Genomic DNA, 27,977 nt, shown 5'->3' on the forward strand with positions numbered 1-27,977 from the left:
AAATTTGTTGGAGTGCTTAACCACCGTGTTTTAAGGTCTCAGCCATTAAATGAAATAACACATATTCAGGTTACCAAGTGCCCACCAAGAATGAAAGTACACGGCAAGCCCACAGCGACTAGGGTCTGCAGTGAACGGAAGACACTGGATGTAGTTCAGAGGTTCCTACACTCACTCTCCCTCAGAATTTCCCGAGGTTTCCTATCAAGCATATTCCAGGGCTCTTCTTCCAGAGATTCTGGTTTGAGGGGTCAGAACAAGAGACTATTTTTAACAAGCCCCTCCCCCCCCACCACCATGTGCTTTTGAGATTGGGACTGGCTTTTGAGAATTACTGTTGGCAACTAATCTTTACCATCTCTGCCCCACTCCTATTACCCAGTCTTTACCCTGCCTCATTCCCCTGCTCCAGGGCCCTTCTGTCACCCTCCAGCTTCAGATTTATTCAAATGCATTACTTTGACATTTAAAGCCCTTCTCCTTCCCTTGACACTTCTGTTCTATCAGATTTTATGTTTCCAACATGCTGGCAGTTTGTAGTTCTTGATGAGCCATGGTCACTTTTCATTGTACATACTATGAACTCTTTCTTAAGTGCCCCACACTCTTCTCAACACCCACTCACCGGCCACCAACCAGCGAAAGCACGCACACCCATCCCCACTCCCCCACACTGCCCACTGGAGGACCCCCACATGCCTTTCCAGTCTAGACTTCGTCACCTCTTTGATCACCATACCCCTAGTTTAGTTTGGATGCTCCTGGTAGATGCCCCTATGTTACCCTAGCGCAGGTTCTGTTAACACTTATCAGACAATCCCACTCATACACAGTTGTTAAAAATCTATTTTCCCCACTAGATTGTTAACTGTTTGTGGTCTTGCATCTCTAGAGCCTAACACAGCTTTTGGGCTACAGTAGGTTTCTCATACATGTTTATTAAATGAATAACTAAGTAAGTAACCTGATAAGGTAAACTATATGAGACATACACCATCTGCATTCTGTTCTTTCACCAGTCTCTTTTTTCTGGGCCATCTACAAAGAGGGAGAAGGGATCATGCTGGAGAATCTGGAAGGAATTGGAGAAAGCCCTGGATTCAAGTTCCAGAAAATTAGGTGAGTGTCCATCTAGTGGTGGCAGCAAGGACGGAAGCAAGATGGCCTAACCAAAGGCTTATATACATCTTATATGCAGCTGCCTGGCTGCCTGAGGAGGGGGAGAAAAGAAGGTCTCCACAACCTGCTTCTTCGGTATCTCCTTCTAATTCATTCATTTTCTCAATCCTTGCTACTCTAGCCTTAGTTCAGGTCCTTCCAAGAATATGGGCCTTTCAGTAACAGGAGCAGAAATGTATCATCCAGGCTCAACCAATACAGATACCAAAGTCCTCACCATCCTTTCCATAGCACTATTACCAGGAGCCCCCCAAGCCCGTGGTAGTCAAGAGCCATTTGCTTACATGGTAACATACCTTTGGCATTCATCCACCATTGTAGTCAAACTATAGTGCATAAACATGCCCCATTAATCCCTCTTCCATCTGAGTTAATGAGCAGGATTTTATTCCTCTTATGCAAAAGGAGAAATTGTGTTAGGGGACTACTATTAGATATACCCAGTCTTGTAGAATGTATTCTCTGGTTTTGATGATTATCAAGTGTTGTAATTTTTAATGGGAAATGCAAGCATAAGTTCCAAAATTTTTAAAAGAGACTATTTATGGTAAAATTAAGTCTTCTTCTCATTCCTGGCCCATGGCTACTCATTTACCCCCTCAAGAGCAACCAACTTCTTATATGTGTCTTTCCAGAGACATTTGATGCATTTATGCTTGCATGAATGCACGTGGGTGTGCCCACAGATGTAGAACAAACATTATGAATACGAATATGATTTCTCAATGTGGTATGAACTCTATCTGGACTCTACTTTCAACTGAGGCCACTGATTTCCATATGTGCCTGCCATTCCGGGCCTCTATGACACAATGTAGCATAAAGGCTGGGGAAACGCATTTGACCGCTGGCCACCACTTCCCCACAGGCTGTCGTCTGTCTGTTGGTCAGCCTCACTTCCGCTAGTCAGGAGGTTACCCATTTTGCTGCCTACTTCCAATTTAGCCCAGATGCAAAGAAAGTAGGGCAACCTCTGTGTATTTTCTGAATCAAACACATCTTTTCAAATAAAAGAACAGCGTGCCATGGAAGAATTTCAATATTGAGGTCTGTTTTGAAATATTCAAGCAAAGTGGCAAAATGGTGAAGGTGACAGGCATCTGGAACACAGGTGGAAAAAGGGGAAAAAAATCACAACAAAAATCATATGCATATAAAGATGGATATGTACTGAAAAGCAAAAATACTAACCTCTTCCATCCCCACAATTGTGGTGGGAGTACAAATGCTTGCGTTTCATCTCTTTAAAATGATTTTTTCTGTTTCCTCTTTGTAATAATTTGATCGCACCCCTTTACCCTCGATTTCACTTTATTCACTCCATTCTTGGTCAATCCTGCCAACTTGTAGGGCTAGCCTGGATTTGCACATCTTTCCAAGACGACCATCTTGGATGGGTGAAGGGTTTTCCTTCCTCCCCTTTCTGGGCAGTACATGGTGCATTTGCTTCAGATCAGCTGCTCAACTACTATTCATGGATCTCCCATTCTGCATGGAAAGACAATTAGATAAAGAGAGGTCCCTGCTCTCCTTGGGTTGATGTTGTGGAAGAGGTTGGAGCTATAGACTCTTTCTGTCTTTTAATAGGGAAAGAAATAGGCAGACTCATAAACAAAGTGGGGGGGGGGGGGAATGTTACATGAATGTGACAGAGTTCAAGAAGCGGGCTACAAAAAAAATCCCTGGTTCTCTTAAACACCTGAAATGAGGGTAAGGAGAGAGACTGAGACATAAATCTTTTTTCTGGGGAAGTTTCTCAGAATCACTGATGAAAAATTCGCCATTATGATTGTTTTCTGAGATTGCTGTCTTTATTCCCATGAATGTAGGCATTGTTCCCTCTTGGCTTCTCTGTTTACAGATTCTTGTCTCTTTGTATGTACTTTTCAAGGTTTGGGCCCCAAAGGTGTAAAAACTCTGTGTGGGGAAAAGTGAGAGGGAGGGTGTTGAGCTCAAGGGCAATTTGAAAACAAAGGGGTAAAGTGGCCAGTTTTACTGCCTGGTAAACTGGGTGAGGGGGAGGAGGTCGTGGAAGCTTCCGAGAGCCTGGAGGAGGAGGCTCCTTCTGCCACAAATGGCTATGATGGCCTCCAGGGAGATTTGAGAGATTAGAGGCCTTAATCTTCTGACCTGAGAAGTGGGGACTCTTCTCTCAATCTCTCTCTCTCTCTCTCTCTCTCTCTCTCTCTCAGTGACTTTCAGCAAGTGGACCCACCTCTCAACTGCCTATAACCTGGTAGGAACCTAACTAGAGAATATGCTGAATTTATTTAACTGTCTCCAAAATAAGCAGGAAATCTTGAATATTTTATTCTTAATTGTTTTAAGTTTTACTTATTTATTTTGAGAGAGAGAGAGAGAAAGAGAGAGGGTATGAGCAGGGGAGGGACAGAAAGAGGGAGAGAGGAAGCGGGGTGGAGCCTGGGGCTCAGTCTCTCGACCCCGAGATCATGACCTGAGCTGAAATCAAGAGTAGGTTGCTTAACCGAGTGAGCAACCCAGGCACCTCTTGAATATTTTCAATGTAACTTTTAATATTGAGGTTTTTCAGGGTGCCTGGGTGGCTCAGTCGGTTAAGCCTCTGGAGGACTTCGGCTCAGGTCATGATTTCACGGCTTGTGAGTTTGAGCCCCTTGTCAGGCTCTGTGCTGACAGCTCAGAGCCTGGAGCCTCTTCAGATTCTGTGTCTCCCTCTCTCTTTGCCCCTCCCTTACTCACACTCTGTCTTTGTCTCTGTCTCTCTCTCTCTCAAAAATAAAATAAACATTAAAAATAAATAAATAATAAAATTGAGGTTTTGCTCTTTTACGTGTTTACTTGAGTTCTTAGCTACCGTTGTTTGCAGGTCTGAAGGAAACAATGTTAGTGCTGGGAAAACAAACATCACTGTCAGAGCAAGCATTTTGTAAAAACCACCTTTTTCCTCTTTGGTGAGCTGTTAGGCCATCAGCTGTAGCCTCAGCATGGCCACAGAGCACAGCTGTGTTTGGGGTTCTCTAAAGGGAGAGAACCAACCTTTCTTACCTGCATCCAGGGTACTAGGCGGTCTGATACTTCTAGGAGGGCCCGAGGAGGGCCAGAATGTTTATGTCGCCCGCAGCACTGGGACATAATATCTGAGTGGGTAAATAAGAACTGAATAAATAGATCACACCTAAGAAGATAACTTGAGGGGCACCTGGGTGGCTCAGTCGGTTAAGCGTGTGCCTTCAACTCAGGTCAAGCCCCACATTGGGCCCTGTGCTGCCAGCTCAGAGCCTGGAGCCTGCTTCAGATTCTGTCTCCCTCTCTCTCTGCCCCTCCCCCACTCTCTCTCTCTCAAAAATAAATAAACATTAACAAATTTTTTTAAAAAAGAAAATAACTTGAGAAAAGCACAATGAGCACAACCTCCTAAAATGAGCCATTGTCAATCTACACTCAGATTATTACAAAACGTGAATAAAGTATTCACATTCAGTTTTGCTGTGCTAGTTAGCGTCGTCCGTGAGGAAATATGCTTCATCATCATGTTCGTTCAGAACGGGTGTCTGAAAGGCAGTGTTGTACGCTGGGAGCAACGTCAACTGTAGCACAAGCGGGACCAGTAAAAGATTCGGTTGGCTTCCCGCAAGACTTGTGGAAACAACTTTTTCTATCTAAACACACCCACTCATACACACCCCACAACATACTCCTGGTATCCTTCCAGAACACTTCAGATCTCTCAACCTCGTTTCTGGGTCTGACAGTATTTCCAAGAGGTAAGTAGAGGCAGGGAGCAGCTGCACTGAGAAGCTGTCTCATGGTCATTTGTGCAGGGGCTGATCTTTATATGCTTAGATTGTGTGACTTAATGGAGCATCTTATAGGGAATTAATAGAAATAGCTGGCAACATTCTTGACATACTAATAGTATTCATATACAGAGCATGATTTTACGAAGTATTTTCATACCCATCCACTGGCTCTGTGCCTCAGTCTTCTCAGCTCTAAAATAGAAGTGATAAGGGGCCCCTGGGTGGCTCAGTCGGTTAAGCTGCCGACTTCGGCTCAGGTCATGATTTCACAGTCCGTGAGTTCGAGCCCCGCGTGGGGCTCTGTGCTGACAGCTCAGAGCCTGGAGCCTGTTTCAGATTCTGTGTCTCCCTCTCTCTGACCCTCCCCCGTTCATGCTCTGTCTCTCTCTCTGTCTCAAAAATAAATAAACGTTAAAAAAAAAATTAAAAAAAAATAGAAGTGATAATAATAATACTGACTTGCACAAGATGACACCACCAGTAAGTGGAGGAGTTAGGTTTTATGAGAGCAAAGGCCATAATCTTCCTTTCGACAAAAGTCCTTTTTCTTCAGTGTGAAAACAACCAGAGCATTGCTGAGATCTTGGCATTTTTCTGTACACTCAATACATGTTTGTAAGTGGATGAATGATTGATGGAAAGAATGAATGAATGATACAGCTTTGTAAAAAGGAGTCCGAGAGATTGCTCCCTGGATTTTGGGGTTCACAAAATAATATGAATTTCACTGCAATAGACTTTGTTATTCTATCTCTTAAAGAAACAATTTTGACAATGTTACAGCATTATTGGGACGAATACTCTACATATTTATACTCCTGCTTTATCACTTTCAAGTTCATTAAGGAATAAGTTACTACACTACCCAAGAATAATAGTGCCATCTAGCGACACTTATGGTTATTGTCTCTAAAATTGCATATGACAAGAGTGTGATGTGTGCCATCTGTGATCCTCAGCACTTTTCTGTCCAAGAAAACTTTTCTCAAAATTTCAGTATGTGATAGACTTTTACATCCTCATTCATATTTCCCAGATGACATATTTACACACCCTATTCCTGTCAGATTTTCAAACACTGTTTATCTTTTAAGACCTATCAGTTTTGAGAGGCAACACCAACCAACACAATTACTTTTCAGGATGAACAATATTCAATAGGTACAGTGATTGTAAGACATCTTGTTTTCAAAAGCATTGAAGTGTAAAAAAAAGTCCATTTACGATCAAGGAAATTCATCATTTAAGTATTTATTCATATATGTATTGCTGAACTTTAAAATCTATTTTATACAATTATTTTATTAGGAAAGATAATCCACTAAATGTATAAATATAATTTAATTTTTAAAATATTAATGGCTTTCATATATATGATAGTATAGTCACATAAATTTACAAATTAGAAAAAAACTTTGGTCAGGCTACTGGCATTATTTAATTAGGAAACGGTAGGTTTCATGAGAAGCACTCCATCTCACTCAAAAAGCTTAGAAGCTAGTCTTGGCTCAGACACTGTCCAGTTATATCAAGTTGAGCAAGTCAGGGAACTTCTGTAACTCAGTATTCTCACCTGTAAAACTGGTTAACAATGCCTACCTTATCCACCTCCTAGAGTTTTGAATCTTCTTTAATGATGGTAAGAAACTAAATGGTGTTATTCCCAATAATCATTTTCCTGGGAGGGCAGGTTCTGGAACTAGACTGCCAGAACTCAAATAACAGCCCCATTGCCCACCAGCTGTGTAACCTTGGTAAGGTACTTCTCTGCTCCTCAGTGCTTCATTTTTAGAACAGGAGTAATACAAATACAGTCCCTATCTGAAAGGGAAGTAGGGTAACATGCTTAGTACATAGTAAACATTCAGCACAGTTTCAACTGCATGATTATGCACAAACATCCACACATCCCCAGTGTGATAGCCAGAAGATCAACTGTCAACTTAAGAGACCATCACTATGTGATTCTCAAAAAAGAGAACGATACTGTATAGAGTTTTCATTTATTAATTGACCAGAAAAGAACAAGGTCCTAACCTAGGTGCCTTCTATTACCGGATTCCACAACTCTCTTTATAGATACTATAGGAAACAGAATGGGATAGGCAGGTCAACATAAGACATTAAGAACAACTGATTTTTAAAAAGCTTGATGGCAGTTAGAATAATATTAGGGAGACAGCGACAAGGCAGGGTTGAAGGAGAGGAAATAGACAAGGAGAGATGTTTTACAACCACCTCCTCTACTATTTCGGGAGTCTGAGCCGCCCCTGGGTCTTACCTGGATGACAGCGGTAGTCTCCTAACTGGAAGCCTTATTGTTTTTGTTTCTACTCTAGCCCCTCCTTTCTTTCCTTTCCTCTCCTTTCCTCTCCGCTCCTCCCCTCCCCTGTCCTCTCTTTTCTTTTCTTTTAAGTAGGCTTCACACCCAGCACGGAGCCCAACGCAGGGCTTGAACTCAAGCCCCTGAGATCATGACCTGAGCTGAGAGCAAGAGTCAGACCCTTAACTGACTGAGCCACCCAGACGCTCCTTGTCCCTCCTTTCCATACACAGCAGCAAGGTTAAGTTTTTTAAAATCTCACATTTCTTCACTGCCCAAAGCCCTAGGATTCTGCACTTAGACTAAACAGCAAATACCATTCTTGTCCTTCTGCGCTCTCCCAATGCTCTTGCTATAGCATGCGCTGAAAGGAGTCTTGTGAGTGGTAAGAGGGGAACCTCTTTCTTGTCATGCAGATCTCTGCTTAATGTCACTTCTCAGAGGCCCTCTGCTACACTTGCTCTGTTCTTTGTCCCACAGCACTTATGTGATATGGCTTACTGACCCTGCCTCTCATCAGTGAATGTGAGCTCCAAGAGGGCAGCACCTTTGTCCTCCCCCCTCCCCCCCGTTACCCCCAAAACTTAGAACCGTGCCTAGCAGGGACACTTGAGTGGCTCAGTCGGTTTAGCATCCGACTTTGACTCAGATCATGATCTCAGTTCGTGGGTTTGAGCCCCGCGTGGGATTCTGTGCTGACCGCTCAAGAGCCTAGAGTCTGCTTCAGATTCTGTCTCCCTATCTTTCTGCCCTTCCCCCACTCGTGCTGTTTCTCTCTCAAAAATACATGTTAAAGAAAAAAAATTAAAAAAAAAAATTAGTGCCTGGTACATAACAGGTGACTGATAAATATTGGTTTAATGATGATCAAGATTATCTCAGATTTCCCCTTAAACATATAACGATTCTCCACCTGGTTTGATACCGCATGGTGACCTTAAGCTTGGACACGTGCTTTGGCTTTTCTAAACTTCAGCTGTCATAAAAAAAGCAGGAATAACATCTGCCCTATCTACCTTGTGAGCTGTGAGGATCAGATGATAAATGTGAAAGCTCTCATGAAGTGCAGAGCACTATACTAGACCATGACAGTGAAACTGCTCACTCATTTTAAAGAGGATGGAAAGGATGCCCAGAAAAATTAAGCGGCGGCAAGTATTACATGGTATGTAAGTGCATTGATTTCTAGCAGATAAAATACCGAAACAACACTTTCAAGAGAGGGAGAGGTGTTGAACAAAATTGGGAAAACCTAGTTTGGTTTTTTTTAAGGTTTTTTTCTCTATTACATTGTCTGGCTTTGAGGATTTTAAATGAACTCCATAGCAGCCTTGTCTGTTCTTCAGTCCTTGCCTATAGTCTATAGTTTATATACTACATGAACTGCCTTCAAACATAGTATTGCTTAAAATCTGTTTTTTAACTGGATACTTTCCTGAAATTCTGTTCAAATCAATTTCTGCAAGTTATTTTAAATTTCAATGACTACAAAATTATGTTAGAATGTAATGGACATGTCTTGACCTTTTAAGCATTTGGGGCTTTTTGCAGACAGCACAGGGGGGCTGCAGGACTATAAACTCTGGAGTTAGGCACCCAGGTTGGAATCCCACCTCTCACTTACCACAAGTGACTCTGATCAATCACTCAACTATGCAGAACTCAGTTCCCTCACCTGAAATACAGCACTAATAAAAATCTATCTCACAAGATTGTCGGGAAGTCAGTGAAAATCATCTGTGTGCAGTGATTCACACATAGCAAATGTTAGTAATAACTATTCATCAGAATCTTCTTAGGCTCTAAGATCCATAAACTGTTCAATGTTTCCTCAGATATATTCTGTATTTATCATTCAATAAACATCTACCTTACTAAAAAGCATTAAAAACACAAAGGTATGAGTTTTTACTGAATAATGATGTTAACTTGTACTTAAAAGCTCTGAAGGGGCACCTGGGAGGCTCAGTCACTTGGGAGGCTGACTTCGGCTCACGTCATGATCTCGCAGTTTGAGTTGGAGCCCCACGTCGGGCTCTGTGCTGACAGCTCAGAGACTGGAGCCCGATTCGGACTCTGTGTCTCCCTCTCTCTCTGACCCTCCCCCGCTCACACTCTGTGTCTCTCTCTATCTCAAAAATAAACAGACATTAAAAAAAAATTTTTTTTTTTAAGTTCTGAAGAACATTGTCCCACATAACTGAAAAATCAGCTTTACCATGAAATTTGAAATCTGTGAACTTGAAAATCTGAAAAAAAAAAAAAAAAAAAAAAAAAAAAGACTGCCCCAACTACTTTCCATTATATTCCATTTGAGTCACCATAATCTTTATTTCAAAATAGTGTTTTATTATATAAAAATGTAAAAATCCAGCAAAACCAGAAATACCGGATATATTTTCCTGGGCTTTCACATTTGTTGATTTTTATTCGCAATCTCTTTTTCAGAACAATTTACAACCTCAACCCCATTTGCAGTCTGATTATACAAGTGCTAAATGGCAGAAAGGTCTAGAATAAATACATCAAAAAAAGAGGCAAAGCCGTGAAACTAAGTTGCATGCAACAGGTCTATGCGGGTGGGGGACAGTGTCTAGGAGATAAAACAGAGGAAGACAAAGCAATTGGAAGGTTTTAGCTGAAGTTCTTTCAATCATCTTTGTCTTTTGCTCCATGTTTAAGGATGCGTGTGAACTCGATGTAATTGAAATTCCCCTTTTTGTCGATAGGCGCTTCTCTGTACAGCTCGTCCACCTCCTCATCCGTAAACCGGTCTCCCATCGTTGTCAGCAGCTCTCTCAGGTAGTCTTCCTGGATGGTGCCTGGAAGGCAGTAGAAACGGGAGTCACAAACACTTCCTGGCACTGAATGGTTCATTTCTAAGCTACGTCAGTGTTACAAAATATTTCAGAATATCCACGTTTATGTGAACAAAAGAAACTAGCGAACTAAGGCAATATGTAACTACATCATCTTTGAGAGTTCTTTCATTTTAAAGACTCAGTTTATAGGTTATAATGCTTACACAATTAATTTGAAGCAAGTGTTTTTCTCTAGGGGAGGAAAACAAAAACCCTCTGTATTTCAGAGATGTAAAGGAAAACAAAAAGGCAGTTGCCCAGAAAAATGGACAGTACTGGCCAAGACCAAATGTGCCAGAGGGGTAGTGCGGTTATGACAAGTCTGGAGACGAAAGCAGGAAGGAGGTTGCAAGGTACATCTGAGGAAGTGTGTGGGTGGCTGAGGAGACGGTTAATGGAAAGCAAAGGGGAAAAGGAGAGGAGTAAGAAAATGTGAATAGCTAGGCTTTACGATTTAAAATGAGAGAGAAAAAAATATTTTAATTGTTCAAGTTAGTTCCCTATAATTTTTGGAGAGACTGACAGTCTCTTGAAAAGTAGTTTTTATTGTCTAAGAAATACTATTCAACAGACAATTCTCCATTTGGCTTTCAGGAAGCTCAGAACCAAATTCAAAGATTAACACCTCAAACCGGGAGCTTTATGACCCACATACCTGTGACCTACCCATTCTCGGTCATACTGTCCTACTATAAATGATAGTTGATTCATTTTTTTTTAAAGTTATATTTTATTAAAAAAAAAAGGGGGGGGGGGTTGCACCAGGGTGGCTCAGTCAGTTAAATGTCCGACTTCAGCTCAGGTCATGATTTTGTGGTTTGTGGGTTGAGCCCCATGTCGGGCTCTGTGCTAACAGTGCAGGGTCTACTTGGGATGCTCTCTCTCCCTCTCTCTCTGCCCCTGTCTCAACCGCACTCTTTCTCTGTCTCAAAATCAATAAACTTAAATAAATAAATAGTTATATTTTACTCGTTTTTTTCATTTCCTAAGAAGTATTTCATATAGTTTGGAATGAGGGTGGGCATGAACAAAGAGCACTCACCAGTTGCTTCTTCATCAAAGCAAGCAAAAGCATTTCTGATGACATCTTCCGGATCTGTGCCGTTTAACTTCTCACCAAACATCGTAAGGAACATGGTGAAATTTATGGGCCCCGGAGCCTCATTCATCATGGCATCAAGGTATGCATCAGTTGGATTCTTCCCTGTAAGATTGTACATTTTAACATTAAAGGACAAAGAACTCATTTCAACACATAATTATTTGTTATTGTTATGCTCCCAGCATATTTTTAAGTTACATCATCATCACATGAAACTATTTTTTTCAATTAACTTGCAATAAGGACATTTTAAAAAGACAAATTTTTGACAATGTAAAAAAATCTTTGATACATCATTATAAAAATGTATTGTGGGCTTAGGTTGCATGTTTTTCATTCATTGATACTTTCTGCAACTTTTCCTTCACTATTTTTCATCAAAAACAAGCACCAGAGGGGCACCTGGGTGGCTCAGTTAGGCATTGGACTTCTGATTCCAACTCAGGTCAAGATCTTATAGTGGTAAGATTGAGCCCTGCATCAGGCTCTCCACTAGACGTGGCACCTGCTTGGGATTCTCTCTTTCTCCCTCTCCCTCTGCCCCTCTGTTGCTTACATGCTAGCACCCTTTCTAAAAACAAACAAACAAACAAACAAAAAAAGAAAAACAAGCACCTGAACCCATGAACCAGGCAATGCCACAGTTTTACATCTTGAATGTTGATAATGTTAAAGGTCCATCAGGGCATTTCAATGCAAGTTGATTAAAAATTTGAAATAATTCATATTTCTTTTTTTAAATGTTTTTGAGAGAGAGGCAGGGAGGACGGGGGACAGAGGATCTGAAGTGGGCTCAGCGCTGACAGCAGAGAGCCCGATATGGGGCTTGAACTCATAAACTATGAGATCACGACCTGAACTGAAGTCAGATGCTTACCCGAGTGAGCCACCAAGGCGTCTTGAAATATTCATATTTCCAATTGTGGCACAGTTGCCCATGAATTAGTATTTTCAAAAATTTTATTTATAAGTTGGTCATTTAAGCTAAAACTACTAGGTTGGCTTAGAATCCTGAGCTCATTTTGAACAATAGTATCTATTACTCAGTGGCCAGACATATATGCAAATGCTGTTTACTCATATGGCAGAACTAGTTTAGTATTGCTCATAATGGGAAATCTTAATCTCGGTTCCAACTAAGAATGCTTCTCCCTATGGAGGGAGATTCCCCTGACCCTTCCTTTGAAGTTAGGAGAAAGTCCCCGGGAAGGGCCAGTCGGGAAGGGCCAGTCACGGTAGGAATAACAAAGGGCTCCTCTTTGTCCAGGCATTTGTGAGGCCCCCCCATGGTATAGGAAAAGTAGCTGTGAAAGAAGGAAGCATCTAGAATTGTGGATTTGAATCCCAGTTCTGCCACTAGCTTTGTTACTTGAGAAAAGGAAGCAGTTGTCTAGGGTTTATTTTTTTGATCAGTGAAATGGACTGGTTAAACTTGGTTTCTGAAAAGTCCCTCCCAACACTGTTTGTAATGATTCTCTATGAAAAGAATATCTTAAGTTAGATGTTCATATCTAAGGAGAATATTATACCTAACTAAGTGCTAACAATCAAATCTAGAACTGTGGTTCATACGTAGTTTTCATCCTGGGAGTTTGGGCGAAATATGAATGCCAAGTTGGCATCTGTCTTACTATAGATTACTTGTCTCACTCATTACACCTATTCAACATACCAATACAAAAATTAGCCCAAAATTAATTTTAAGATTCACTGAGTAAGTGAAAGGAGCTAAAAAGATCTACTTTTCTACCTTCAAGTTTAATTCAACTCTCTTGCCCCAATTTTTTGGGAAAAAGTCTAACCCAAAGGTGTCAAGAGAACATGGGTACAGGAAAGACACGGGGATTAAAAATGAATTGGTTTAGGCTAAGCACCTATGAACCCATTCAAGGCATCCAATATAATTTGTTGATCTGAAAGATAAATAAATACGTATCTTTAAAGGCATGGGGCTCCCCAAAATGGAAGGCCCTAAAGTCAGCCTCTTACTCTACCATCCCTCACTCATCCAACAAAGATTAACTGAGCATCTATTATGAGAGGGCACAGGTTTGAGTGTTCAATCTTTGTAATACAACTAAGTCCTTCAATTTTCTTCTGTGGCCTTCTTCCCTAGTGGCGCACCCAAAAAGCATACACTTAGCTATTTTGAGTGTGAAAAGCACTGGGATCCAAACTACCTCCAAGGCAACAACTTAGTTCAGTATCCTGATTCTACTCTCACTCTGCCTAAAGAAAATGTTGCAAAATGTTAACTATTGGTGCATCTAGGTAAAGGGTGTATGCATGTTCATTACACTGTTCTTTCAACTTTTTGCAGGCTTAAAAATTTTCAAAATAGGGACTCCTGGCTAGCTCAGTCAAAAGAGCATTGCAACTTCATTTTGTTTTTTTTTTTTTTGAGCATGTACCTCTTGATCTTGTCATCATGAGTTCAGGCCTCACATTGGGCATACAGATTACTTAAAAATAAAATCTTAAAAAGTATTTTTTTCAAAATAATATATCAGAAAAAAAAATAAAATAGAGGAACAAAATTATGTTGTGTTACTAAGAGGGAAAAAAATAACACCCTCATTTTTTGCCCTGTGGCCCCTGTTCTGGCTAACAGTCAAGCATAAGAAAACTCCAGAGTGCAGACAGAGCCTAACTGTAGGCTATCTGTGACCTGCACTCCCTTCCCTGCCCAGTCTATAGAGAACTCCTAGGTTTGCCATTTCCAACTATAAAGTCACTGCTGACTTGGGATAGAACATGGAAGACCTTCCCTCCCATCTTTCTTTTTAAGATCACAACAAACAACAAAATCATACAAGGAATAATAAATTAACACCCATAAAACCAAGTAAGGTGCCCGGACAACCAGAGGGCAGTTTATGTTTGCTTTAAATCTTGTTATTTTTACATTTTATTTTCTTCAATTATAAAAAAGTTATAAATAAAATCCTCTTATGACTGGCCAATCCCAACATGGCACTTCCCACCCAGACATCTCTCAATAAGCCTTTGAGGAATACTTACTCATGATGCAAAAAATAATTCAGAAAACACTGAATTATTATTTTGGGGAAGTGGGCATATTAAGGATATAAAAGTCTACCTAGAGAAGCAAGCATATCATGCAAATCTTCCTTGTCAATGAAACCATCTCTGTTCTGATCAATCATGTTGAAGGCCTCTTTGAATTCCTGAATCTGTGACTGGTCAAACATGGCGAACACGTTGGATGTTGCGCGCTGGGGACGCTTCTTGGTGGTCTTGGTCTTTGCCTTTTTGCTCGACATGGTGGCTATTTAATTCTAGAGTTAAAAAGAAGAAACAAAGCAAAGGAGAATGCATAAAACATAAAAAAGAACCTGTAACACCTAGAAGTTAGCAAGTAAAAATATCTTTTAAAAAGAATAATGGGGCGCCTGGGTGGCGCAGTCGGTTAAGCGTCCGACTTCAGCCAGGTCACGATCTCGCGGTCTGTGAGTTCGAGCCCCGCGTCAGGCTCTGGGCTGATGGCTCGGAGCCTGGAGCCTGCTTCCGATTCTGTGTCTCCCTCTCTCTCTGCCCCTCCCCCGTTCATGCTCTGTCTCTCTCTGTCCCAAAAATAAATTAAAAACATTGAAAAAAAAAATTAAAAAAAAAAAAAAGAATATTTATTTTGAGGGAGAGTGACGGTGGGGTGGGGAGGGGAAAGAGCATGGGGGGGGGGGAGGGAGGGAGGGAAGGAGGGAGGGAGAGAGAGAGAGAGAGAGAGAGAGACACTCCCAAGTGGGCTCTGTGCTGATGTAAGGTTTGACCCCACGAACCATGAAATCATGACCTGAGCAGAAATCAAGAGTCAGATGCTTAACCAACTGAGCCACCCAGGCACCCCAGTGAGTAAAAATAGGTTACTGTAGAATTATTACTTCAATTGGGTAGGAATACATATACATTTAAGCTTTATTTCCAATGTGACAGTTAAATGGCTAGGAAAAAAGCAGTTTTGAAAATTTTAAGAAACAAATCATTATATAGGTTGTCCCCAAATTCCATGAAACCCATTTTTATTGAGTGGAAATTAGTTTAAAAATACATACCAATAGCCAGCATTTACTGAGTAGCTTACTATGTGCCAAGCACCGTTAAGAGGGTTTGGGGCTCTCCTAAAGAGAAATGCTCCAAAGCTGACATTTTACTTTTTACAAGGATTGTCCCATTGAATCCTCGTAACAATCCTATACAATAGGCACTCTTCTTTTTACTCCATTTTATTACCAATATTGCATAAGCTCTCTGAATCTTGGTTTTTCAAAACAGTGTGGAAACCAGGGAAGCTCACTCGATCTTCAGTTTTACAGCAAAACACAGCCTCTAGTTCAGTGCAAGTGAGACTTAAATGAGAGGACATTTGTAGAGACTAGTATAGTCACTGTATGGTACATGTTCAAAGGCTCTCATCTTTAAAAAATTATCAAAAGCTACTCTTTTTTCATTACTTTTTAAAAGTCATCTCTATGCTCAACACAAGGCTCGAACTCAGGACCCTAAGATCAAGAGTCACATGCTCTATTGACTGAGCCAGCCAGGCATCCCAAAACCTATGACTCAATCTTGCATCCCTTCCTTTGACATTTCCCCTTTCCTTTGACAAAACTTTTAGAATACCAGTGTAATACTCAACTATTTTCATTTTCTCATCTTTTCAATCACTCCTCAATTCTCTGTAATATGGCTTTGGTGGCAGCCTCCAACACTCTATTGAAAGCCATCAATAATTTAAAGTCATTTTTTTTTTTTATGTTTGTTTATTTTTGACAGAGAGAGGCAGAGCATGAGTGGGGGAGGGGCAGAGAGAGAGGGAGACACAGAATCTGAAGCAGGCTCCAGGCTCTGAGCTCTCAGCACAGAGCCCAATGCGGGGCTCAAGTTCATGACCTGTGCTGAAGTCGGACGTTTAGCTGACTGAGCCACCCAAGCACCCCATAAATGTCAAATATTAATAAACATTTCATTCCATTTTTTATTTGCAGTTTCAAATAATGTAGATAAACGCAACACAAAAATACTATCAGCTTTGGGATTAGAAAGTCCTGAGTTCAAATCTCAGCTCCACCATTACTAGTTACATATTATCTTGGAAAACCCAGAGGCACCAGAGCCATTTTTCAATCCAATGTCTTATTCCATCTTCACAATTGCCCTATGAGATAGGTATTATTTAGGTTAAAATATAAAATCAATGGCCCTGTGTAGTAAACAATTTTGCTCAATGAGAGTCTTGGCCTTTTCCCTCTGCTCCTGGGAGGTAATCTCTAAGCCTGTGGAATGTCCTGCTGATATCAGGGTCTTGGGTCATATCAGACAGCCTAATAATGTAATTTATTGTGAGGGCTTTGGATCATGTGTTATCAGTTTGACCACTCAAGGGGCTGGAGACTGAGGTCAGCCACAGAGCAGCTGACAGCATTTATGTGATAGAGCCCCAGTAAAAACTATGGATATCAGAGATCAAGTAAGCCTTCCTAGCTGGCAATACACCATGCATATTGTCACATCTTATTGCCAGGAGGGGTCAACACTGTCCAAGGAAGAGGACAACTGGGGGCTCTGCATTTGGAATGCTCCTGGACTATGCAACATACATCTCTTCCCTTGGCTGATTTCACTCTGAACCCTTTTACTGTAATAAACCATAACTAACGGTATAACAGCTTTTAATGAGTTCTGTGAATCCTAGCAAAATTATCAAAACTAAGGGTTGTCTTGGGGACCCAAACTTGCAACCGGTGTCAGAAATGAGGGTGGTCTTGGGGACTGTTCTCTAATTCTGTAGCCCCATAGTGTGAAAGCAGATGACTAGATGGGACAATGGCTGACCAAGGCAATTTTGGACCTGGGTCTCTAGGACTTTTAGTCTTAGACTTAATTTTTTTGGTACTGTTTTTAAGATTGTAATCTCTACACTCAATGTGGGGCTTGAATTCACAACCCTGAGATCAAGAGTTGCATGCTCGAGTTTTGGACTTTTAATCTACATTGTTTACTTTTCTATTTTCAATTCAAAAAAATACACCACTGGGTATTCTAAAGCTTGGCTTAGTGGTGCAGGTTGAAGTACATCAGCCTTAGAGTTTCTCATTCTAACATTCCAACTCCTTCCCTACCCCACATACTTGTCCTGAATAAATGTTAATTTTCTCTTCTGTCCAATAACTTAGCTTATTTCAGCTTAGTTATATTGAAGGTTAGAGACAGAATGTGGTCCACCAGCAAGGCACTTGACTATGCTTTAATTCTTCTTCCCATTCCAAAACTGTTGGATCAAAATTTTTTCATGCTAAAAATCCCAAGATTCTATTTCTTCAAGTCATAATATGTACATAAGACAGTAAATAGGAAGGCAAGAATTAGTTCTCTCAGTATCCACAAATTATGTTTGTAACAGTCACTGAGAAAAAACTCCCAAAGAGTAAATTTTTATTTAAAAAAAAAATTGGTTGTGTCATGCTAACCTTACAGCTACCCAAAATATTTAAACATTTCTGAAGCTTATTTGGAGTTCAGGAAGCTGCTGCCAAGATGAGATTAAACACGCAAAATTTTTTTATTAGGGGAAATGCCTGTGAGAGAGAATGGGGAAGTAACCAACAAGGCTGGAAAAGCCCTTAGATGGTGAGCCAAGTCTGACCCCTAGAGTGAAGGAAACAGGGAAGGAAAGCGAAAGACAAGAGCAATTCACTAAATGACCCTAATCAAAATATGTTACAGAGCAGATAATAGGCTCAATATAACACCACAATTTCTTTTAAAAGTGTTTTTTTTGTTGTTGTTGTTGTTCCTGGGGCGCCTGGGTGGTTCAGTCAGTTAAGCATCCGACTTTGGCTCGGGTCATTATCTCACGGTTCGTGGGTTCAAGCCCCACATCACGCTCTGTGCTGACAGCTCAGAGCCTGGAGCCTGCTTCAGATTCTGTGTCTCCCTCTCTCTCTGCCTCTCTCTCAAAAATAAACATTAAAAATAAAAAAATTTTTCATTACTTCATGTTAAAATAGTACACATTTTAAATAGTACACATTTATACACATATAAGGTACCTATAGACACTACACACATACGCACATAAAATATGAGCTGATAATAGAATATCAGCTGAAGAGTGAAGCCAAGTTGTAGCAAAACAATCAATGTCAAAAGAACTCTACCCCCAAAAGAAACTACCATCCTCTTTCTCCTTTTCTTCTGAGATAAGTATCTTGGCTTTCTCTACTTTCTCACTTCCCACTCACTCTCAACCCACCACAATCTGGCTTTTCTCCCCTCTACTGCAACTGCTTTCAAACTGCCAAATCCCTCTTGGCCTTGGTGAACAGTAACAGTAGAAATGAACTGTCCAAAATGGAAAGAGAATGCAAGGTTCCCAACCTTGTATACCTTCCACTCCTGATGAAGTAACATGGGGCAAGCTGAGGGCAAAGTGCAGGCCAACAGCTCCCCCCCGCCCCCCACCCAGGTGGGACATGTATGATACTCCTTGGACACTCCAGGCTACCCAAAACCAGGAAAGGACAAAAAACCCAAAAATAAACAAACAAAAAACACCCAAATGGTTAAACTGATAAGAGTCCCCACCAGTTTACCAGAAAAAGGCAATCCCATCATAGCCTGAAGTCCAGGAACTCCCTGTGACTTAATGTTAATGCTTTGCTAGAGGGAAAAACAACCTTAGGTTGACATTAAATAATAGCTAGGCCTCCAGTAAGTCTTTAGTATGTGAAAGTCTCTTTGGAACTCCCTCTACCCCAACTCCATAAACCCATAACCCCCCACACTTACAATGCACAGGCCCTGTCCCCATGCCTTAATAAAATCACCTTTTTGCACCAAAGACTTCAAGAATTTTTTCTTGTCCATTGGCTCCGGACCTCACAAACCCCACCCCAAAACCTCATCAGTCTCAGGAGGGAAACTCCTACGCTGGAGAGGTTCGTTTACGTTAAATACTTGGTTGACTTGGTGATACCAACTTACTCTTCTCTCAGTTCTATTTCTATGATTGGTCCTCTTCCATTTTCTTGTTAGGCTCTTATCTTCTCCACTCACCTAGGTATTCATGTTTCCCAATATTCTAGCAGTCCATGGCTTATTAAAATTCTTTCCATTCTGCTTTCCTTGGATGATCTCATCAACTCTCACTGGTCTGACAACATTCAATGGCTCCCAAATCTGTATCACCAGGCCTGACCTTTCCCTTGGCTACAGACTCCAACGTCCAACTGCTTATGAAAGGCACTCATTTGGACATCCCACAGACACTCATAATCAATGTGTTGAAAAGTGAATTCATTATCTTCCCACTTCTAAATTGTCTTAGTTTTCTGTCATTTACCTACTCACCAAGCCAAAAACTTAGGAGTCATCCCTAACTCATCCCTCTTCCTGATGAATCAAGCCCTACCTCTTAAATTATTTCTCAGATTTGCTCATCTTCCTCTTTCCTCTCCCACCACCCTAAACTGGGCCTTCATTATCTCTGTGTAGAATATTTCTATGTCGGGGTGCCTGGGTGGCTTAGTCAGTTAAGCGTCCGACTCTTGGTTTCAGCTCAGGTCATGATATTGGTTGCGTGAGTTCTAGCCCCATGTCGGGCTCTGCTGGTAGTGCGGAGCTTTCTTGGGATTCTCTCTCTGCCCCTCCCCAACTCATGCTGTCTCTGCCTCTGTCAAATAAATAACTTAAAAATATATATATTTCTATGGCCAACTAACCTATCTTCTTGCTTCTTCATCCCTCTAAACTGCCCTTTAAATTCCAGCCAGTGGTGTCTAACACATGAATATGAATATGACCTTATCTTTCCCTTAAAAATCTTTGGCTGTCCTCTGCATACAGTATAGAATACAAGTTCTTAAGCATGGTACACAAGGTCCTCCTTTGCATACTCTAGAATGACCTCTCCAGCCTTATCTCTAGCCATTCTCTGCTTTGTACTTTTCCTTCAGTAACACCAAACTGCTTGTATGTGTCCATGGCACCACACAGTTTGTTACCTTATATATTTTTGTTCTTGCTACTTTTCCAGCCCCAAATGCTTTAAGACCAAGGAGAAAATTAAAGGTCTACTCAACTTATGGCTCCATTCCATTTATTGAGTGACTCATATGCTAGGCACATTATGTGCATTAAACTTAACACGCCTGCTTCACAAATGTAGAAACTGAAGATCAAAGCAATTAAATAACTTTCCCAAGGTCACCTAGTGGCAGACCTGGGAGCCAAGCCCCATTTATTGAAGGCTATTTCTAACTTTGTATTTTTCACTTTGTACTAAATATTCTTTTAGATATTTTTAATTTACCACAATTTTTTTTTAAGTTTATTTATTTATTTGAGAGAGGGAGAGTAAGAACCCCAAGCAGGCTCCATGCTCTGCCTGACACAGAACCTGATTTCACCATAGTGAGATCACCAGCTGGGCAGATACCAAGAGTCAGATGCTTAAGTGACTGAGACACCCAGGTGCCCCTTGAACTTACCACAAAATATAAAAAACTTTCAGTATGACCAATGCAATCTAACACTGATTTCTGAGCAGTGACTTTCCTCTGAATTCAAATCCTTGAGTTTTCCAATAAATTCAGACGATACTGGAGAAACCAATGTACAGGACAGAATTGCACAGTGAAATGGGAACTGCAATGTAGGTTTAAACAAGTGACAATATTTCCTGTCAGTCATGGTCTTGGTTTGACATCATAGGTAAGGCTTGAAACCTTTATCTAGGACTGTCAAGTTAATGTTCAACTTATAAATGTTAAGCAGGAAACAACAACCAAACTCCACTCTTAAACTGTAATTACAAAAAAAGAAAAAAGCAAAAAAACCCTCATATAAACCAGCATGTAATTTAATGAAGAACCATCAACAGCAGTAAATACTTCTCACTTCCTCTTTAAATATGTCATTATTTTTGTAAATTTCTCATATAGAGTGAACTAAAGGTGTATATAGTGTTCACAGAACTTATAAGGGTTGGGATATAGGAACAGCGGTATATGTGGCTGTGGTGTCAACATATTTCGATAATGATCTAAATGTCTGCAAAATCACCTGCGATACTGTTGTGTAAATCAAAACTTGGGCATGATAATCACTACTAATAAGCAGAAATTGCTTGTGAACTTTATCCAGCCTATATGACTTGATTGGCTTTTATGAAGCATATTCTGTCAGCTACCTAGGACTTCCTTGACATTCCTTTAAGGGTTCCTTCTTTATATCTTAAGTCAGTTAGGGGCTGTCGCCATATGACAAGTAAATCTGTCTCTCACAACAGTTAACCTTCTGGTTTCAATATTGGCTGCTGGAAGTTTAAAAAAAACTGATGCCTAAGTCCTAGTCTGGTCTAACTGAAACTGAATGATGATGGGTGGTGCCCAGGAATTTGTAATTTAAAAAAATGCATCAGGTGATTCCATTCAGGAGGGTTGAGAACCAACGAGTTAACCATTTACAAGGCACTGGTTATTTACGCATCGAGTTTCTTTTAGTTCTTTTAAAACTTAGTCATGTTTTAATGGAGATGCTAGAGAGCTGGACACTAATTCTAGTTCTGTCATTCACAAGTTAGTTACATGACCTTTGGTCATTTTAGCTTTTCTGGGCCTCACTTTCCTCATCTATAAAATAAAATAAGTAGATCAGAAGTCACAAACTGGCAGCTGCCAAACTATATGCAGTCCGCAGGGAGGTTCACTTACTTCTCCCAGGGATGACCTTTTTAAGTGCCTTCTTCAGTAACTGAGTTAGCTTGCCAACACTGTAAAAAACTTAAGTTTACTTTAATGAAAACAACTTTCAGATGTCTTGAAAAACTGTATGATAAAGAATCAAATGACCAGCATTCATAAGTTCCTGTAGATAATGAGTATTCAATGAGGAATCCCCACTACTCCCTACATCTTCCTGTCACAGTTGGTATTTGTTTATGTGATGGCCTGGCCTCTGAGAACATCTGAACTTGTTCCTTGGCTACGGTGGTAGCCAAACTTCAAGATGGGCCTCCACATTTCTCATGCCCTTGCGCAGTCCCCACCAACAGTGGAAAGGGTTGACCTGTGAAAAGAGGTAAAATAATTTTCCTTCCACCCTTTTGAGTTCCTGGCTGCCACTTCTGTAATTACATATTCACAAGAAAACAGTTTACTAACATGTGTAACAGCGGAGATACCAGGGAAAAGCCAACTCAGAAAGGTAGCTTAGAACTCAGTCTAAAAAAAATTTTTTTTAAATGAAAATAACTCAGCTTAAATATCATCTTCAGCTGAAGACAAAGAAGACAGGTGTGTGTGAGGGGAAGAGGCTAGTGACGGAAGGTTACCAGGAAAAGCAAGCAAACAGGGTAAGGCTTGTTAGGTAGATTTAATCAGGGCTTTCTCTGCTGATAAGAGGCTAACGTTGTCTCCTGAGAATAACCTTTGTCCTTCCTGGTAGACAGGGGAGGAAGGACACCTATGCAAATTTATGCCCTGCTTTTAGGTAAATAGGAGGACAGAGAGCTTTTCTTGTGTCTGGTTCTTCAGCTGCCAATACCAACTTACCAGCCATATGAGTCAGCCATCTTGGAGACTGGTCTTCCTTCAGATGACTGCAAACCTGGCTGACATCTGGATTGCAACCTTATGAGACTCAGAACCACTAGCTCAGCTGCCTTGGAATACCAGATCCTCAGAAACTATTGCTTTTTTAAGGTGCTGAGTTTGAGATAATTTGTTATATAGTACTAGAAAACTAAAAAAAGCCACTGTGTTTCCTTGACCTCTTTAATATTAAAATAGGACAATGGCTTTATTTCAGAATTATGGCCATAGTCAAGTTTACATTGGATACGGAACTTTCTATTCCTGGTTAGAAAATTTTAATTCCTTCTATTCAATTTCTCCAAGTTCTGTGGGTTCCTTTTTTTTTTTTTTTTTTTTTTTTAAGGGCTCTCTATACCCAACACGGGGCTCGAACCTACAACCCTGAGATCAAGAGTCACATGCTCTACCAAGCCAACCAGGCACTAACTTTTGGCATTTAAAAAATATTTCTCTAGTAATTTAACCATTCCATCTAGATTTTTAAATGTTAGCTCACAATTACTCATAATACTATTTACTTTAAGTTTATTTAAAAAAATTTTTTTTAATGTTTATTTACTTTTGGGAGAGAGAGACAGAGACAGAGCATGAGCACGGGAGGGGCAGACAGAGGGAGATACAGAACTGGAAGCAGGCTTCAGGCTCCTCACTGTCAACAGAGCCTGATGTGGGGCTTGAACTCATGAACTGTGAGATCATGACCTGAGCTGAAGTCGGAGGCCCAACCGACTGAGCCACTCAGGCACCCTGGAAGCTTCTTTATTTTTAAGTAATCGCTATCCCCAACGTGGGGCTTGAGCTCATGACCCAAGATCAAGAGTCGCATGCTCTGACTGGGCCAGCCAGGCACCCCTTCTATGGGTTCCTCTTTTAACTTCAATAGAATCACCACTTCCTCAACATTCCCATCAACACTATCCTGTTCTTCTGATTCCTATGCTGTTTTGCTAGTTCTTGTTTCCTAATTGGAGTTTCATGAAAAGCTCTATCTTTGAACTATTGTGCTTTTCTCAGGTACTGGTCAAAAAAACCAAAATGAGGTAATTGGGGGGACACCTGGGCGGCTCAGTGGGTTAAGCATCTGACCCCTGATCTCAGTTCAGGTCTTGATCTCAAGGTTGTTTGGGCTCTGGGCTGGGCGTGAAGCCTACTTTACAAAAAGAAAAAAAAAAAGAGGTAACTGGGGAGGAAGGAGAAGATGGTTTGGTGAGCAAAAGGATGATGAAGAGTTCAAGTTTTAGCCAAGCTACAGTAGAATGGTAGTGGAGACGCTTAGGGTCAGGATACTTAGGGGGTCTCCTTTTAGCCAGACCAATTTGTAAGCAGAGGCAGAAGGTGAGACCTGACAGTAAATGCAGAAGACCAGAGAGCAGTTCTGCTAAAAGCCAAAGTCATTTCCAATTCAATTCTCATGCTCACCAAGGTCTAACAGAATCTTTAGAAATTTCTCATGGATTCCCATGGTCATTATTGTAGTCAAGACTAATGTTGGTGCTAATTAGGAGGATCAAATGACTGGATACATGAGCAATGGTCTGAAAACAGTAATCATAAGGGGGAATTTAGTATATAATCAAGCTAGAATAGTCCACAAAATTAAGCTCATATACTTAATGACATATCATTGTTTTTATGCTACATATTTAGGCAAATATGTAATCAGTTCTATAAATTATTATATGTATTTTTTTAAAGAGCCAAACACAATTTTTACAGCTTTCCTCTTAGTACCAGCTAAACTTTCCCCATAGCATACATATTTTAGTATTTACCACATATGTTATAATGCTGTCATTTTTTAATTATGGGTTTTATGATCACCCCAGTTGGCAGTAAACATTCCATCCCCTGAACACCCATATCATTTTGTTTTATTGCAGTGAAATGTATATATGGTGAAATGCACAGATCTTAAAAATGAGTTTTTGTAAATGTGAACATTTATCTAACCACCATCCCAATCAAGTTATAAATGTTAACATCACTCCAGAAAGTTCCTTCCAAGTCAATGACTTCTCCCAGAGGCAACCATTGCTCAGATTTCTATACACCAGAAATTTATTAATTTAACCATAAATTCGTTCTGTCTTTGAAATTCTTATAAATGGAACTATACAGTGTATATTCTATATGCCTCACTTCTTTCACTCAATACATTTTTGAGATTCATCTATCTTGTTGCATTTATCTGTGACTTACTCTTTTTTTTACTGCCCAGTAATATTTTCTTGCCATGCCATTCACCTATACATTTTTATGGCATTTAGCCTTTTTTACCTTGGATTGTGTGGTATAGTAGACTGCCTTACACTTGGCATGTGCTCCATAAATATTTGTAAAGCAAATACATACATATGCTTCCTATCACAACAGAATTACATATACATATATTCATTATAAAGTAGATCCTGGATCTTACTCCTAAAATAAATCTTTTCTCTATGATTTACCCATGGTTCAGCATAAACTCCACTGGACTTTTCCTCAAGAGATCCTCAACAAAACTTACCAGTTACCCCCTTGTTCCACGCCTGGAAGAAACAATGCTAATAACAGACAATAATTGAGTGCTAAGTATGTGCTAGGCACTGGTCTAAGCATTTCACATGTATTAACATATTTAATCCTCACAACTTATGATATCAGCGCTATTATCTCCACTTCTCAGAAGAGAGAATTAGGGCAAAGAGAATAAACAATTTGTGCCTGCAGCCACACAGCTAGAAAATGGTAGAGTTTATTTTAAAGTTTATTTATTTTGAGAGAGAGAGAGAGAGAGAGACAGAGAGAGTGCAAGTGGGGGAGAGGCAGTGAGAGTGAGAGAGTGAGAGTGAGTGAGAGAGAGAGAGAGAGAGAGAGAGAGTGTCCCAAGCAGGCTCCAAGCTATCAGCGCAGAGCCTGACAGCAAGGCTCGAACTAAGGAACTGTGAGATCATGACGTGAGCCAAAATCAAGAGTCAGATGCCTGATTGAGCCACCCAAGCACCTGGAAAATGGTAGCGTTTAAATTCAGGATCTGTACTCAGGAAGTCTGGCTCCAGAGCTGTACCACTAGCCCGTTTCTCCTATATATAGACAGCTCAAATTCTCTATCATGAAAACATGGGTAGCTAGCTGGGGGTAACAAGCAATGCCACCACACAGCAAAGATGCAGAGTAAGGAAGATCCCAACGCTGCTGGCAATGAAAAGCATCCCTAGGTACTTGGTGTCTTTGAATCCTAGAAGAGAGGGACAATCAGCCCCCTTTATGGGCTCTAAGTCCTCTTATCTTTCCTAATCCCACAACCCTCACCTGGGGATCTGTCCTTCAGAAGTTTCAGTCTATCCTGTCGAAACTCAGTCTCATTAAAGCATAAACAAACATCAAGCCATCCAATATAGAAGCTGTTTCATTGAACAGTGCCTGAACAAACAAAAAACTGTGCACTTAGTTATGAGGCCCAGTGGGGTCCACCTAATGCTTACAAAGAAAATGAGAGGCACACGTGAGTCCTTCAAGTGACCTTGGGCAAATTATCTCACTTCTCTGGGTTTCAATTTCCTCAATTATAAAATGAAAGATAATCTATAAGACAAGTCATCTATTTCACAAGATAATCTTCAAGGTTCTTTTGAATTCTAAAATGCTATGATTCTTCTCTTACGAAAAGACCATTTCAAATCCATCTTAAACAAAGGCTGCCAAACTAATTTTCTAAGCACCCTTTCTTCTTATTACTCCCTTAGTAATGAATCCAAAATGACTGCCTAATGCCTCTTACATAATCTGTTATTTCTGGCCAAGTTTTCAAGACATCCATAAAAACGTCTCACTTACCTACCTATCTACCCTTATACCCACCTATTACTCATTATAGTTCTTGTTCCATTCAGGCTGGTCTCCCCACTGTCTCCTTTTCACCCAACACAATTCCCACCTTTTGAGATTTTCCTCTTGTTACCTCCTACCACAGATCCTGCCAGAAATACTTCAGTTCTACCTCCTAGGGCTGAATTTAAGGTCTTCAAGGAGGTTACGATTTTTTTCTTCAGGAAATCTTTCTTGACTTGTGATTTGTCCTTTTCTTCCATCAACACGCATGACCTGAATCTTTACAAGATGCAAGACACAGTGAGAGTTACAACTCCTATGGGCATCGTTCCATTTTAGCCTGTACCAACCATGCACTCCGGTACAGGTTCTCTTAAGTTTCCGTGGACACTTCACCTAAGGCAAAGACGCACGCACCACTAGACTCCTGCACCCACCAAAGCATCCAGCCCTGTGTGCGGCACAGAGCAGGTGCTGGCAGCGGGGCCGCGGGGAGGTCGGAGGCACCAGGTGTGTGAAGTCACCCCGGTGACGCAGGGCCGGTCTCCGCGCTGCCCGGTACCCAGCCACCTCTTCCAGCAGGGCGTCTCCCTAGCCCGGCTTCATCCGCCCTGGCGCTGCCCGGCCTCTCAACGTTCAGGCCCAGGCCCGGCCACTGCCAGGGCCTCTTCATCAACCCTCTTCGCCCAGCCCAACAGGTTCCGAAGCCCCCGGTCCCCGGCGTCCGGGTCTATTGGGGCGGGGTCCCGGCGGCGGGCGCGAGGCTGGAAGGGAGGGGGGCGAGGGGGGAGGCCCGAGGGATGTCGCGCGCCGGGGCGAGGGCCACTCACCGCCGCCAGACACCAGAGCCCGGTCTGCCCTGCGCGAGACGACGAGCGACGGCGACGATCGCTGAGCTGTGGTGCTACAGTGGCGGCGCCCGGCACTTCCTGCCTCGAGAAGTGGACCGGAAAGCGCACCGGAAGGCGCGGCGAGATCCAACTCGGGACGGGGGGATGCGAGAGGGGTTCTCGCTCAGGACCGAGCGAAGCCCGCTGTGTCGGCCGAGGAGGGAGGCTGCGGCCGAAGAACACAGCCTGGGCTTTAGTTGTCTTCTGTGGCCTGTTGCATCGGCTGCTGCATCCCCTCCTGCGTGCGGCTGTAGCCCCGCGGCCCGCCCTCCTCCCCCGCCTTATGCGGCGGGTTCCCGCGGCCCTTCCGCATTCCTGGGCTGCAGGGCGCCGGCCCGGGCTTGGAATTTGACCCCGTGGGGTGGGGTGGGGCGGGGCGCGGTTCCCGAGGATTTGGGGGGTCCCGGGTGCCGAAGGT

General features: G+C 41.5%; 1 protein-coding gene and 1 long non-coding RNA gene across 3 annotated transcripts in view; one reads left to right on the top strand and one right to left on the bottom strand.

Annotated features, from left to right (window-relative positions):
* The window catches only part of LOC132665803 (uncharacterized), a 134,365-nt gene extending 130,478 nt beyond the window's left edge, over positions 1-3,887 (top strand). For both annotated transcript variants that reach the window (XR_009604290.3, XR_009604289.3), the window contains exon 6: positions 1,020-3,887. This is a non-coding gene — a long non-coding RNA (uncharacterized LOC132665803). The remainder of the gene's footprint in view (positions 1-1,019) is intronic.
* A 5,722-nt stretch (positions 3,888-9,609) lies between these two features.
* Positions 9,610-27,824, bottom strand: LOC144612678 (myosin regulatory light chain 12B). Its single transcript, XM_060613365.2, has 4 exons — positions 27,500-27,824; positions 14,345-14,543; positions 11,185-11,346; positions 9,610-10,103 (listed from the first exon to the last, which is right to left on the bottom strand). The coding sequence occupies exons 2-4, from the start codon at positions 14,526-14,528 to the stop codon at positions 9,931-9,933; spliced, it is 519 nt and encodes a 172-aa protein (XP_060469348.1). The 5' UTR covers positions 14,529-14,543; positions 27,500-27,824; the 3' UTR covers positions 9,610-9,930.
* Between the last annotated feature and the right edge of the window lie 153 nt (positions 27,825-27,977).

Source organism: Panthera onca, chromosome D3 (genome assembly GCF_046562875.1).
Source record: "Panthera onca isolate mPanOnc1 chromosome D3, mPanOnc1 haplotype 2, whole genome shotgun sequence".
Lineage (NCBI taxonomy): Eukaryota > Metazoa > Chordata > Mammalia > Carnivora > Felidae > Panthera > Panthera onca.